This window comes from Octopus bimaculoides, chromosome 3 (genome assembly GCF_046866305.1).
Source record: "Octopus bimaculoides isolate indiv1 chromosome 3, ASM4686630v1, whole genome shotgun sequence".
NCBI classification, from domain to species: Eukaryota; Metazoa; Mollusca; class Cephalopoda; order Octopoda; family Octopodidae; genus Octopus; species Octopus bimaculoides.
Window position 1 is genome coordinate 48,363,421 of NC_142930.1, and position 16,090 is coordinate 48,379,510.

General features: G+C 32.6%; 2 protein-coding genes across 9 annotated transcripts in view; one reads left to right on the plus strand and one right to left on the minus strand.

Annotated features, from left to right (window-relative positions):
- LOC106878127 (cilia- and flagella-associated protein 300) overlaps positions 1–16,090 on the plus strand; it is a 204,188-nt gene that overhangs the window by 88,142 nt on the left and 99,956 nt on the right. The window lies entirely within an intron of this gene.
- LOC106878126 (uncharacterized) overlaps positions 4,560–16,090 on the minus strand; it is a 73,527-nt gene continuing 61,996 nt past the window's right edge. For all 3 annotated transcript variants that reach the window (XM_014927246.3, XM_014927245.3, XM_014927247.3), the window contains exon 2: positions 4,560–8,118. In XM_014927246.3, the coding sequence (XP_014782732.1) occupies positions 7,301–8,098 (798 nt within the window). In that variant the 5' untranslated portion in view covers positions 8,099–8,118 and the 3' untranslated portion in view covers positions 4,560–7,300. The remainder of the gene's footprint in view (positions 8,119–16,090) is intronic.

The following is a 16,090-nucleotide window of genomic DNA, read 5'->3' on the forward strand; positions in this document are numbered from 1 at the left end:
TCTATACTGTATTTATCCAATATGTCTTAAAACACCATGGAACCACTTTATATTTATGGTCTACATTTCTATATTCATTATTGACATAACTGATTTTTTAAAGTATATAGAAGGCTTTGCTTACTGGCAAATATAGCTGATTTGTAAGAGTCCGAAAATAGTAGTTGTTACAGGCAACCATTTTGGTTATACCATCTTCATCATCCTCATTTTAATGTCTGCTTTTTCTTGCTTGCATGGATTGAACAGAATTCATTGAGGCAGATTTTGTACAGTCAGATGCCTTTCCTGTCACCAACCCTTACTGATTTCCAAGCAAGGTAATAACCCCATGACCAGACATGTTCTCACAACATATTGAAAATGAATGATACTACCTGTATGATAGTGACAATCATTTTACAACCAAAATACAATGTCAAGACAAGGAGTCACAAACACACACATACACATATATGATGGGCTTCTTTCAGTTTCTGTCTTCCAAATATGCTTCCACAAGACTTTGGTCTGTCCAGGGCTATAGTAGAAGACACTTGCCCAAAGTGCCATGCAGTGGGTCTGAACTTACTACACTGTTACATCTGTGCCTATACATGTATTTATAATCAGTTATACAGCTCAGTATAACTGATTGTTTGGTTACTCCAGCCTTTGGAGTATTATAAAAGGCAGTGCATACTAAGGTGAACTTGAAATTTGTTGTATGCATTTTTTTAGTCAAAGGATTAAAGCAATGGCTATGAGCTCCTGTATAGGTCCTTACGGTCTGGTGTAATTGATGTGATGCATGTCCAGCTTGAACATCTATGTCAGTATCTTTGGGGAAAATGTGAGCTGGTCAGAATACTTACAACAGAGTGAAAAATAACCTAGGATCAGGTAACATATCAGGACTACTACCATATGTTTAAATTGCAGTATGTGATATTGATGCAGACTGGCCCTAGATCAGCCTTGATTACTCAGATAGCTGCCATGTAGGTAGTTGAGTGAATGATTAGTTATGATGCACAGATTAATAGCCCCAGATATACCATATTTCTATATGGTTAAGGATCACAATGCACATTTTGGTATGCAGTGATTGACTGTATGTGGTGTAGTGGAACAATCTCTCCGTCAATCCTTTCTGTTTCTATATACCTATAGATTCTAGAGTTCTTGAGGAGGCTAAAATAGAAGAAGACAGAGGTGAACTTAGTCCAAACATGACAGCTGTTGTTTCCTCTGCATTTATTCCTTTCAGCAACCTAGTGCTGCTTAAGGTTAACAATGCTACTGATGATGCTACTATGTATGTTTTTTGGTCCAAACTGAGCTGGAGAGGCAATGTTCTGTTGCAATGTTGTTGATGTGTCCACACTCACTCTACTAAAAATAGGAACCATGTCTCCCTAAAATGTCACTCTACTGTCTTTAAAAGGGTTAAATATACTGAATAACTTAATTTTCAATACCAGACAAAAAAAACTGAAATGGTCATATCTAGAACTCCAGTCTTATAAAGGTTCATTAGAGAAACCTATAACTAAACATATGCTGTCACACATGAAACAGTATGTTATGTTTATAAATAGCAAAGAAAATGTGAAATGTAAATAGTCTAGTAATGTATTAGTAGTACACACTAAATATATAACCCAAGAGTAAGTGGCTTAATCACAATGATCTTGTAAATAAGTTATTCTCCCAGCTAAGATGTGTACTTGTTTCTCATCACTATAGACTTAATTCTACTCGACCCAGTTTGAATTAATTTTCTCTACAATGATTTGGTTAAGTCATTCTTTGGACATGGAATTAACTAGCTCATTAGTGAGCAGCTAATAAACTCTCTCTTCTGGAAATTTGGAGCGAATTATTATCAGAGATTCCTCAACAGACTGAAAATAGTTAAAGATAAAAAGAAAAAGAAGAATCATTGGCTGCATTCAAGGCAAATTTCTTAGAATTATTATGGTGTTATCAAATACCTAATAACTATAAATTTCAAATATGGTCCAGTAATAATTAATACACACACACATGCATATACACAATTATATGATAAAGTTTTATTTTAGAATTTATGAGAGCAGCTGTCTTCGAAGACTCATATTGCTGTTCACTGCTCAAAATGAGGAGTAGATAGACACCCGACAATTGATGAAGGGTCGTTCTTTGTGTTACTCGTCCTGTTTTCCATTTGTTTCTCTCATTGTTTGTGTATTGAACTCATTTGTTTTCATATTTTATGTTCTTTACTGTTGGTGACGTCCTGTACTCATATATGTATATATATATATAAGTATCTATGATAGTTGCAGGCCATTCCAGACTAGATCAATGTGGTTGATGTTTAGTTTGAACTTCTGTAAGTTGAAATGCAGGGAAAATGTTAGCAGAGAGTACTGCAGTTCAGGAAAAAAATTATTGAACACAACTCTTTCTGCAAGATTTAGTAGTTGAACAATATGGATGACAGCAAGTATGACAAGTTCTAATGGGCCACAATGCATAGAGGTATGCAGTTTAAAAAAGCAAAAGTCAAAAAAATACTTGTGAAAACTTTCTATTAATAAAATGCAATATTGTGTGTAGAAAGGGGATATGCAGAGAAAAAGGTAAGATGAGAAAGTGAATATAAATAGACAGATTGATATCTCTGGAACTAGAGATACATATATTTTTCAGTTTCCAGGGTAAAAATAAGTTAGCATACATTTTCAAAATTCAACCCAGAACATGTTCATAATCTGTCATTTGCATTGATAAATCTTCTACTTCCCTCTCTCACTTGCATATAGAGATCATTGTGCTTAGTGGTTTTGGGTATGCCTATTAAAATCAGATAACCGATTCCTTAATCAATCCAAAAAAGACAGGGAAGAGACAGTTTATGTATTGTCGAGATGAAGCTCTTTCTAATCCTACTCTTTCTATTTAGTTCTTTGATATTCCTGACCATCCTCTTATATTCTTCTTCAATTTTGCTTTTCCTGCCTAAATGGCTTTTTAGGAGATAAAGGTGAATGACATATTTACCTTCCCCTTAGTGATCTTATCCTTTTCTGTGTGGAAATGTTACCCATCTGTTATTTTTTATCTCATATATGATCTCTTATCAAAGTTGAACTACACCTCAAATCATACAGAATATCAGTTATTCATAAATTTATGTCATGAAGGAACTTTAAGTATTAATAAAGTGTTTGTATGTGAATGGTTTCTTGATATTGTTTTTTGTTTGTATCCATCCCATTACCATTATTATTACTATCTTCAGCCACCTTTGTAATGCTGCTGTTGGTTCTTGAGGAACCAAGTGTAACCAAATATTGCAAGTTGGAACCACTTCAATTAGTTCACTTCCATCATTTGTACCCTTGAAAAAAACATTAATGTCATAGTTTCCATTTTCCAAAAAAAAAAAAAAAATCTCCATTCCTATGTAAAAAGTTACTGTTATTTTTTTTCTTCCTTATTTGTTAATAATTTTAACTAAAGATCAAGACTCATGACCCATTACCTTTAATGAGATATTAAGCAAGATATTCAACACTACTCTTCATAAAGAATAAAAGTTTAGAATGGTACAACAATGCACTATAAAACAAGAAATGGACTATATACCTGTTGTAATTTGGTTATCTATAGTCCGATGGTATTTCGGAATTACAATTCCTTCTTCAGATCTTCTTGGCTGGAGTCTCTGCTATAAAGTTTATAGCAGAGACTCCAGCCAAGAAGATCTGAAGAAGGAATTGTAATTCCAAAATATCATCGGACTATAGATAACCAAATTACAACAGGTATATAGTCCATTTCTTGTTTTATAGTGCATTGTTGTACCATTCTAAACTTTTATTCTTTACAAACAATACACAATGCTTCAAGCGAACTACAACACTCTCTTATCACTACTCTTCATACGTAGCTCTTTAGTCTAATTAACAAACCCTTTTTGTCAGAAATTATTTTGAATGACAAACTTAAGTCAAAGAGTTGTGTTTTTCATTTTTAATTCAAAAATGTTTGTCCTAGAGAAAATTATGAATACCACAACTTCTTGATGTCTCATCACATACCTATATAAGGATTATAATTTATATTATTATATTTCAGGATGGTCATTTTTTTTTTTTTTTTTTTGCTTGCCAAATAAACAGCCACACTATATATTCATTCTTCACTTGTGTATTATTGTTCTAATTTATCTTATGTCCATTGTCTGAAAATCTTTTGTTATACATCTGTGACCTCTTCAGCAACTTTTCTGTTCACATGTATCCTCCTAATCTGTTTAGTAGAACAAGAATAAGTGAGTTAAGAACAAATATATAATGCATGCGTTTATTTGGCAAGAAAAAAAAATGACCATCCCGAAATATAACAATATCTGTTTCAACACACAAATTCACATCAGGAATCTTGCAAAACAATTCATAAACATAACAGTTATCATCTATATTTTTCTTTACACAATGTTTAATTTAATTATGTTATATTTAAACTAATTATTTTCCAATCACAAAGAATTTTGATGATGACTATTAACAAATGAAAATAACACAAAATGTTTTTCAACATATTTTATTACAAAACATTTTGATTAAAAAATCATCAATTAGAAAAATGTAACAATAGATATGATCTGTTAATGTCATAGTTTACTCAAAATGACATGTTGAGATAAATGCAATTGTTGGTGGAGTTGTTGTTTAACCCAGCTCAACCTTAATTGAGCAAACTTATTATAAAAAAACATTGCAGCCGTGACCATCCCATCTTTATTTCTGGTATATTTTATCTAGAACTACATTATTTAATGTATCCATCCTTGTTTAAGATGGTGAAATTATACTTGATAGAGATTTGGCTGCTATTCCTAGTAGATTAAAGTGACCACACAGAAATTCCCTCAAATTCTTTGGATGGATTGATTGAAGGAAGGAAGGAAGGAAGGAAGGAAGGAAGGAAGGAAGGAAGGAAGGAATGGATGGATGGATGGATGGATGGATGGATGGATGGATGGATGGATGGATCAGTTTTAAAAATGTTATGACTTTTCTGACAGATTTTACACAGTCCTTCTCAGTACAAGTAAATTATTATTTTCTTTGCTTTCTCACCAACGCAGTCATTGCATCATCAATATACTTACAAAATAAGTTGCCTTCTTATCAGTTTGGTTATACACAAAATACCAAGTAGAAAATGAAATATTTCATATTGCAATGTTGAAGTGTTAAGGCATTTCAGGTGTAAATAACAAGGTTTGATGGTATCAAAGTAAGTTACAAACAAAAATAATATATATGTTATTTATTGCTAATGGCAAATGCTTAAGCTAAACCTTTTCTTTGTTGAATCATGGCTTAAAACAAAAGTTTTAGGAATACCATTTGAATTAATGTTTTCTTTCTTAAGACACAGCTTATTTATAAAGGGTAAAGAATGCAGTTAATTAAATCAACTCCGCTGTTGTTGGCACTGTGTCGCTTACGACGTCAGGGGTTCCAGTTGATCCGATCAACGGAACAGCCTGCTCGTGAAATTAACGTGCAAGTGGCTGAGCACTCCACAGACACGTGTACCCTTAACGTAGTTCTCGGGGATATTCAGCGTGACACAGTGTGACAAGGCCAACCCTTTGAATTACAGGCACAACAGAAACAGGAAATAAGAGTGAGAGAAAGTTGTGGTGAAAGAGTACAGCAGGGTTCGCCACCATCCCCTGCCGGAGCCTCGTGGAGCTTTAGGTGTTTTCGCTCAATAAACACTCACAACGCCCGGTTTGGGAATCGAAACCGTGATCCTATGACCGCAAGTCCGCTGCCCTAACCACTGGGCCATTGCGCCTCCACAAAAATCAACTCCAAAATGTTATCAACCCTCAAGAAGAGTGAAAGGCATTATCTATTTTGAACTCAGAAATGTAAGACCAGCTTGATAAATGATATTAGACAGTAGAAAAGCAACCAATCTTTACACCAACAGCAAAGAACTATCCAAAACTGATCACAATAGCAAGAGTTTATTTTAAAAAGTGATCAAGAATTGATCATCCAGTTGATGGTGCATATAGGAAGAGGAGGAGGAAGAGCTAAATATCTGTTTCTACCATCAGTCTATCTTCCCTTCCATTATATTAGTAATTCCTACTATTTTTATTCATTCTTTTGTCTTTATAGCTGTTTCTAACACAGATAAAAGGCCTGAAACTTTGGGGTATATCAATGGATCAATTTCAGTGCCTGGTTGGTACTTTATTTTATCAACCCCAGATGAAAGGCAAAGTTGACCTCAGTCAGATTTGAACTCAGAATACTAAGTGCTTGCACTAATACCGCAAAGCATTTTGTCTAATGCTTTAATGATTCTGTCACTTTACCACTGGCAGAGAGAGAGAGGGAAAGAGAGAGCAATAATAATTTCAATTTCAGAACATTTGAAATATAAATGAAATAATATTTTAATAAATCAGTGTTAAAGTCCAATTAGATAATGGTGGGTTTGTGAAAGAATATTCATTTGACAATAAGTTATCCAGTTTTGATTATCAGTAATAGTGACATTGATACCTCAGAAGGAATCTTCCTAAAATGTATCAAATAATCCACAAAACCAGACCAGTTTGAAGCAAAGCCAATGCTACTACATACAATGGAAGTAGTAGCTGACAACTTTAAATATGTATATAGTTTATATGTACATATTCTGAACTGCAACAACTTATTATATATGACATGTGACACATAATGAATCAATGATTACTTCAACATCAGTACTTCATTAATTAGTACTAGAGACCAATAAAGTAGATTCTTTCTTTTCAAGAATTTAATTTCAACAAATAAGCCATTTTCTCTTAGCTATTATAGGTTATATAAATTTGGCATAGATCTGAAGTCACTTGACTCTTGCACATTCTGATTTAAAGTTAATCATAGTTTGTGTAAATCCAGAGCATGCATGATGTGAAATAAATAATATGTTCTCTATATCAGACCAGTTTGTTTTTAGCTTCAGCTATTAATATGCTGATGTCATCTGAAAACTGATATATTTTCTTAATGTTTGTATAATATAAGATCACTCTTATATTGGCTCCAATTCCAAAAGAGAGAGAGTCTTTTCATAACAGCTGGGAACAAAGATATTTAGAAGAGAGTACTAAATATTTTAATGAGATGTATTTCCAGTACTTCTCTGTTTAATTTTATCTGCTAGATGAGACCATTTTTATTGTGAAATGTGAATTTTCTTTCCATATTCAAATGATAATTTACAAATGTAGAAAAGAGGGTCCATTGGATCATACAGATGAAGAAATATTTTGTCTTTGAAGTTCTTTTGGTCCTGAAACCACATGAGATTCATTCAGTTCTATATTTTGTTGGTATAAGAAATCTAAACCTGGAACTAGTAAAAGACAGATTGTGGCATTTAGCAACATAAGAGGACCTGCAAAATATCGATAACCTGTATAAATGGAACTCACAGCCATGCTAATATCAGTGACACATGGTTCAATGTTTGTTGATGATAAAGTTTCATTAAATTGTGAGAAATAAAGATCATATCCTTGCATACAGTCTGTCCTTATTAAATTTCTGTAGAGAAAACAATATGGATATAATTGTGTGATCCCATTCCAGCATTTTATAAGATTATCTGGGCTGGAGGAATTCTGGGGACATATTTGAACTGAATTAAAAACTCGAAAATAGTCAGTAAATAAAATTGGTTCAGCATAGATTGACATTAAACCAAAGTAGATTTCTGCAGTCATAGCAATAGCTAGTAAGATAGCAGTAGCTCGGCGTCCAAGAAATCCAAATCCAAATAATGCAATACAAATAACCAAGCAACCAAGGTAGGTTGGTATCACTAATCCGGTGCATGGATGTGCCTTTAAAGAGAAGGCACAGGATATATTTTCTAGATTGCTGCGGCATGAGAGTAAGAGCCCTATTCCAAGACCAATTTGTGATAATCCAGCAAAGAGGATGAAGACAAAGATTACCCGAGTAGTGATTTGGTTACATTTGGTTAATTTGTTTTTGTCAGAAAGTGGAATAAGTTTTTTATCATGGAAATATTCAAGCTTCATATTGATGTTTTACAGCAGCTCTGTTGAAGAAAAAAGAAAGGAAGAAACAAAAATTAATCAAAATTTATACATTTTTATGAATTAATGAATTTATTTTTATTATATATATATATGTGTGTGTGTGTGTGTGTGTATATATATATATATATATATATATATATATACACACACACACACACACATATATACAAAGTATGGGAGTTTAGTTCACAGGTGATCTAAATGATTAGGAGCACTAGGTAAGCGTTGTAACATCATTTTATTAATGTATGCCATTCTCATTTTCCCTCTGATGATGGAATATCACATACTCAGGGATATCCCAGAAACAGCTGTAAGGTTTTGAATTTCTTCCTATAATGATATTGTATACAACTTGAGATACTTGCCTTGCCTTAATGTTTGCTATCCTGTTTAGCAATTATATATATATATTTGTATATATGTGTGTATTAATGTGTATTCTGTGTCTCTCTCTCTATATATATATGGTAGTAAGTAAATGTGTTTTAAGAAAGATATTAAAAAGATTCAGTTTGTAAGGAATAAATGTTTGACTGTCACTTGTATTTGGAAGAGACTGACAGGTATTTGTATGTATGTGTGTATTTGTAGGTATGTATGTATGAGCGTGTATTCAAAAACATCTATATTTACACTTTAAAGTTAGTTTTCACACTCAACCCTGTTCTGCAGAATCAGTGTAGCGATGGGAGGTTTGTGCCCATCTCTACGTTCTGAGTTCAAATTCCGCCGAAGTCGACTTTGCCTTTCATCCTTTCGGGGTCTAAAAAATAAGTACCAGTTGAACACAGGGGTTGATATAATCGATTATTCTCCACCTGCCCCAAGCCGCCCTTGTGGGAAAAATTTTAAAAAATAATAATAATAATAATAATAATAATAATAATAATAATAATAATAATAATAATAATAATGACCTCTGCCAATGAAAGTCCCAACCCACAACTAAGTCTTAAGTGTATATATATATATATGGGCAACACACACACACTAAATAAAAAAATGTTATTAAGTAAAAGTGTTTTAAAAAAGATTTTCACTAGTGTTAGGGTTAGGGTTTTAGGGTCAGGGTTGGGGTTAGGGTTAGTTAGGTAATCGTGCAGGTGTTAATCTCAAGATTTACAAAAAGATTTTGCAAAAGACTCAGTTTGTAGAGAATAAATATTTGTCGATCGTATTTGAAAAAGATGTGTGGTTATTTTTTGTTGTTGTTATCATGGTGAAGGACGGAGTTTGAAATAAGTTACAATTCTTGCCAATTAGAATGATGTATGTATATGAAAATGAAACCATTAAAGTGAAAGTACTTGTCATTACAGTATCGAAATGTGATTGTTTCAGTTTTGATACTGAAATGGTTTTCTTTTACTGTCAGTGTTTCTCCTTCCTTTCTTTTTGTATTTGTTGTTGGATCGTTTGTAAAGGCTAATAAGAGAAAGGAGTTGAAAGGATTTGTAAAGGTAGTAGAAAGAGGAAATTAGATTTTATTAGGGGGGAAAATGTTAATTTGTGTAGTTTTATCTATTTTATTCTTAATTGGGAGTTTTTTTGACTGAAAAAATGACGCTGTGACTTAACTTATTGTATTTAGAATATTAATTGTGATTCTTTAATCCAAGAAATTTGGAATTGTGTAAATGTATGAATTTTAAACATACACACACACACACACACACTGAAAATCTGCCTTTTATAGATAAGATATTCCTTTCTCCTATAGGCACAAGGCCTGAAATTTGGTGGGAGAGGTCTAGTCCATTACATTGATCCCAGTGTTTGGCTAGTACTTATTTTATCAACCCCAAAAAAGATGAAAGGCAAAGTCAGTCATGGCAGAATTTGAACTCAGAATAAAAAGACAGATGAAATGCTACTAAGCATTTTACCCAGTGTGCTAATAATTTTGTCAGCTCACCATCTTGCTTTTATAACAAATATTAACAATTAACATATTACAAACATTATAAGCCTTGATAAGATAATAATTAACATTTGTATATTGGTTATGATTGTACAAACAACATTTTCCTTTCTTGTCTCCCAGATATACACTCCCAAAATCTCATGTATGCATATCAAGTCTATTTGTCATTTTGTCAATCAAAATATAATTTAGAATTAGTCAAGCAGACTAGAATAGAGAGTAAAAATATGTTACTGTAACTGCAACTTCTTATTTTATCTCTGGAATGAAAGTAAATATTTAAGCAAGAAAAGATATCAATTGAACAATATCTGCCTTTGATTTACAGTTCAGATTTTTTTAATAACAAAAAATGAGGTTTTTGAAGTGTGTTTTTCTTTGTAAATATTCCTATTTCTAATAAAAGGATAAAAAAAAATAATAAAATAGTCTTTTACTGATGTAGAAAAATTCCCAAAATTTTGATGAGATCATTTGCTTTGAAATGAGTATTTGCACAACTTAGTAAACTGGATACACATTTATTGATTTTGTAGTCCCTGTAAGACAGTAATGTTATCATTTTTTTAATAATAAAAAAATGAGGTTTTTGAAGTGTGTTTTTCTTTGCAAATATTCCTATTTCTAATAAAAGGATTTTAAAAAATAAAAGAATAGTCTTTTACAGATATAGAAAAATTTTTGTTCCATGTTGTCATTTCAATTAAAGTAAAGGGTCTTATTGCAATCAATATACAACACTTGGGGGCCTGTAGTTTATTAGTTTTTAATCTTCCCAAATGATGAGTCATATTTCAATTATGTTACTGAGAGTACTGGAACACTCAGCTAACAGTTGCAAATGTAATGAATAAATAAAACATACATGATTTGTATCTATATATATAAAACTGAGAATGTGTGAGTGTGTGTGCATCACTAAAACTCAAGAACTAACCAACTGATTTCATTCAAGGTTTACACATGCATTATTTAGGGTCCATGGAGTGTCATGGGCCAAAAAAAAATTTCCAACTTGCCTAATGTGAGCTCGGAGAAATCTTTTAGACTGTTTCAGTAATATGTGTCAAAGCAGAAACAATGACATCTCTATTGTAATGTGATGTAATAATTTCACTGTTATATGGTTTCGCTTTCACTAGTTTCACTTTTAATAGTTTCATTTCTATTAGTTTCACTTTGTGAAAATAATAACTACATCAAAAGATTATAAATGTCAATTTGTAACACCGGTGCTTGATTACAAATTTTGTGTGAAGGAAGAGTCAAATTAATTGACTGATTGACAAACCTTATTTGATTGACTTTGGAAGGAAGAAAAACAAAGTTGCTTCAGCAGGATCTGAATTCAGAATGTAAAGGGATGTAACTAAATACCGCAAGACATTTTATTGAATGCCTTAACATTCCACCAGTTCACAGAAATGCTGACAAATGCTTGCATTAGTTTCTATCGATACATACACGTGTGTGTGTGTGTGTGTGTGTGTGTGTGTGTGTGTAGTTGTATGTCTGCATGTTTGTTTGCAGCTGTGCCTGCATATTCAAAGGTTAATGTTTGAGCAGTGTTGTTGGCACTTTTCCCTCTTAATAACTTATGCAATTACTTCATGCCTTTGAAGCTGTGTAGAATACAAGATCCCTTGCTTGAAAAATAGGCAAGGGTTAGCAACTGGAACAGCATTTGTCTGTAAAACAATGCTTCAATAATATATTCATCTAATTCACAGTAGTATAGAAAAATGGATGTAAAATAAATAAATGAATACATGTAAGTCATCATCATTTTATGTCCATCTTCCATGCAGAGGTTGAATGGTTACACAGGATCCAACAAGTCTTAAGGTCACATCTTACTTCAGTGTCTCATTTTTGACAATTTCTACAGCCTGATGCCCTTCCTAATACCAACCACTTTACAGAGTGTACCAGATGCTTTTTTTTTTTTTGTAGTACCAGCTCTATAGAGGTTGCTTTGCTACTAATAAGACTAAAGACCCTTCTTAAGCCTTGCATTGTTACTGCTTGAATCAATTACCCTCCACTTACACAAAGTGCACTGGCTATGTTTTGTCGCACCAACATTTTACGTAGCAGCTTGCAAAGAAAAAGAGAGCCTCCACCACTCTGCCATGCATTATGGATGAAACAGATTTATTGTGAGGGGATGATAGTGAAAAGAATAAAGAAGGGAGAATGGTTGGGCGGGAGTAATGGAGACAAGGGAGAGAGAATGTTAGGGATAAGCATGAAAAAGAAGGGGAGAGGAATGTGATGGTGATGGAGTGGTTCAGTCTGTTTGTCATGTCAGCATGGATTGAATGGTTCGTCTAGATCCAAGATAGTATGTGTCTGTGTATAATTACATACATGTACAGACACACATCTATGCATGCATGTACACATGCATACATACAAACAAACAAGCAAACACTTTGCAAGTAAAACTTTCACCAGTTTGCAAAATTTAGGCCTCCCATGGTGACATCATTTGTAAAAGAACTAAAATTGCTTTCTCTCCTGATCTAGAAATTACTTCAATTCTGAACACTTACTCTTTTACTTGTTTCAGTCATGTGACTGCGGCCATACTGGAGCACCGCCTTTATAGTCGAGCAAATCGACCCCAGAGCTTATTCTTTGTAAGCCTAGTACTTATTCTATCGATCTCTTTTGCCGAACCGCTAAATTACGGGGACGTAAACACACCAGCATCGGTTGTCAAGCGATGCTGGGGAGACAAACTGACACACAAACACACACACACATACATATATATATATATATATATATATATATATACATATACGACGGGCTTCTTCCAGTTTCCGTCTACCAAATCCACTCACAAGGCTTTGGTCGGCCCGAGGCTATAGTAGAAGACACTTGCTCAAGCTGCCACGCAGTGGGACTGAACCCGGGACCATTTGGTTGGTAAGCAAGCTACTTACTACACAGCCACTCCTTGCTAACTTTATATAGACTACCACTCACTACAGACTGCTCATGCATCTGAAACAAGTAGCTGCTATATTGACCAGCATTCTAATTGTCGAGCAAATGATTAGAATGTTGGTGCATGTACAAATAATCATTATGATATTGCTACACTGTGTTCTCCTTTTATCTCTTCTACTGTTACATTGGCTCATGTTCTTCTTAACTACCGAGCTCTAACCTTTTCTTTTCCTCTCATCATCTTTATGTGTCTCACCCCAGAAAACTCTTAATTAAATATTTTGCTCAAATCTTCCCTGTAGTTATCTATCTGTGGAAATTCAAGATGAAATCATTTGTCAAGAGCACTTCCTCTTAACTTACAATATAAAAAAAAAACTGGGAGGGAGAATAATGGGATAAGATCTTTAACTGTAATGGACACCAGAAGGTAAGGGTGAAGACAGATGGCAGAGGTTGGTAAAAATAGAAGGTTATTCAATTAATATAATCCTCAATTAAAATACTACTGTTGTTATTTAAAGTTGTGACATGTTCCTACCTGTATAGTAACAATTTTCAGTTTAGTATACTGAATCATTTCAGAGTTAAGTCTTCTAACCACAAACACAATGAATTGCCAGAACAGGATATGAACCTCTTTGATAGTTATCTAGTGTTCTCTTCACCTAACTGTCTCTACTTTCAGTAGTCTGTGTTGAGGTTTTTCAAACTTTTTATATTTATGTAATCTTGAAGATTGGGAGAACATTTTTAGAACCTAAAATAGTTCTAAAAAATATTGTCATGCAGTAGATAAGCTTTAAAATAACACTGTGCCAATGTTAATTAGTAACTTTGCTTACCTAAATGGTTTGAAAAATTAAACTTTGTAATTAAGATGATAAAAGTTAGTAACTTCATTAGACCTGTTTCTCATCACAGAGAGTCCCAATATTGGAATTATAGATGTTACTTGCAACCTTAAGTCAATTTCTCTATTTAATTTATTTCTAAATATATTTTTGCCTTTGAATACAGCGAAAATGTTCCTTCACATAAATATGAAGTTAGAAATCACATTAATACTGTTTAAGTTTTTGCATTTATGGTTGGTAGTTCATTAATAATGCAAACCAAAATTTTGTAATTTCTACTGGTTGGATTTTTGATTTTAAGGTAAAATTCATTGTGATGTCTTTTTCTTCTAGTGAAAGGTTGCTTAAATTTAACCAAAATTGTAAACCCATTTGAAATTATATTCAATTTCAATCAGACAATTATTTGTTACTGATTCACACACACACACACAATCAACACAATTGTTGCAAAATTAAGCCTGTTGCATTCCAACTCAGCTTGTTGACTCATCTATTTGAAGAGAGAATGCTGAGCTCATATTTAACTTGTCTTAGTTCAGTTTCATAAAAATTAGACATTTTATGAATGCACTGTGTGGAAGTGGTATGTTTAAAGTTTTCAAAACATTAAATATCAACCATAGCTACAAACTCACTACAACAGTTTTAGTTTACACTTAAGTTGATTAATTATATTTTGTACTTTGAACCATGTTGTATTGGTATCCTGCATTACAAGATTGACCTTATTCAAGTATCGTAAAATAGCAAAAAGATATATCATTTTCCCCCTTTCAAATCAATCTTTTAGTTTAGTTGAAAGTCTAAAAAGGTTTTCTTAGAAATAACCCAAGTTCTTCAAATACTTCATAAAATTGTGCCAACATTTATCAGCAATAACTAAAGTACTTCAGTATATAGAGATAAGGATGCAGACTTCCCATATTTTTAACATAGATGGAAGTTTGTTGCATTTAGTGGCCTTGATGTATTAAAAATCAACCAGTTTAACAGCATCAAATATTTTACTTTTTAATTTTTGCAACAGGATCAGAAATTTTCCATACCCAAATATTTGAACACAGTTATTTTGAAATTGTATATTTCTACAATGGATTAATTAAATTAAATATTACTTTCCCCATAGCTGAGAGATTAATGAGTTTTCTTCAGTACTACATTCATAGGTTTATTGTACCAACACAAACAAAACTGCTCAACCAGCAAAGTTCATCGATCTGAAGAGAAAATGTGCTGTTCCTTTTAACCTATTTTAGCCCAGTTTAAAAAAATTTAACACTTCATGAATACACTCTCAAATTATTATATTGTATGGGCTTCATCTGCTTTTGCTAGTTGATAACCATAGTGACATGAAGAAGTAAAATGTTTGTTTTGACATTAATTACAAAATGTAACTTTTCTTTAATTTCATTTCAAACACTTTTTTTAAAGTGTTTTTCCCTATATTTTCAAAAATTCAAATATGTTGTTGTTGAATGTCTCTTCATATTATTGTCATCAAATTAAATGTTTTAGAGATATATGTTGGTTTTAATCAGTTTCACATTTTGAATTGTAAAGTGAAGTTGACATAAATTAGAGTTTTACAACATAAAATTTTAAACATTCATTTGTATCCCATTTATATTTATGTTTGTTACAATAGTAACCTTGAACTACACACAGTTAAACAGGTCAATTTAAAAAGAGTTTAGTCTTGGTTCTAGACTCAGTGCAGCATAGATGAGAAATACTAAAATATAAGGGAGGTCAATAAATTAGTTGATACCTACAAACTATATCAGTCAATTTTCTTCAGTTTCTTCAAGAACTATTTTGTAAGAAAAAAGAAACATTTGATTTAAAAAAGAAAAACTGTTTTACACCTAATTGTGTGCACTTTCAGGTAAACTGGGGCAAGCAAAATAAAATATTTTTCACTTTGATACTCCATACTGTAACTGTAATAAGATCTGGTTTTATAACATTGGTCAGTGGTCCATTACTTTAACAGAGCTTATGGTCTGTTATTACTGCCATTGTGTTGGGTCCCAGAACAATTCGTCTATATATATTAGCTTGACTGAAAAAAAATTCTTACTTCACAGTAGGAAGAGTATCTAGCTGCAAAAACATTTGTTTCAACAAGTTAACCAGCCCACTCATGTAAATAAAAATATCAATTTAATTGCTCTTACTTAGGCCCATTCACTCAATTCATTAAAAAGATATTATTTAATAGAC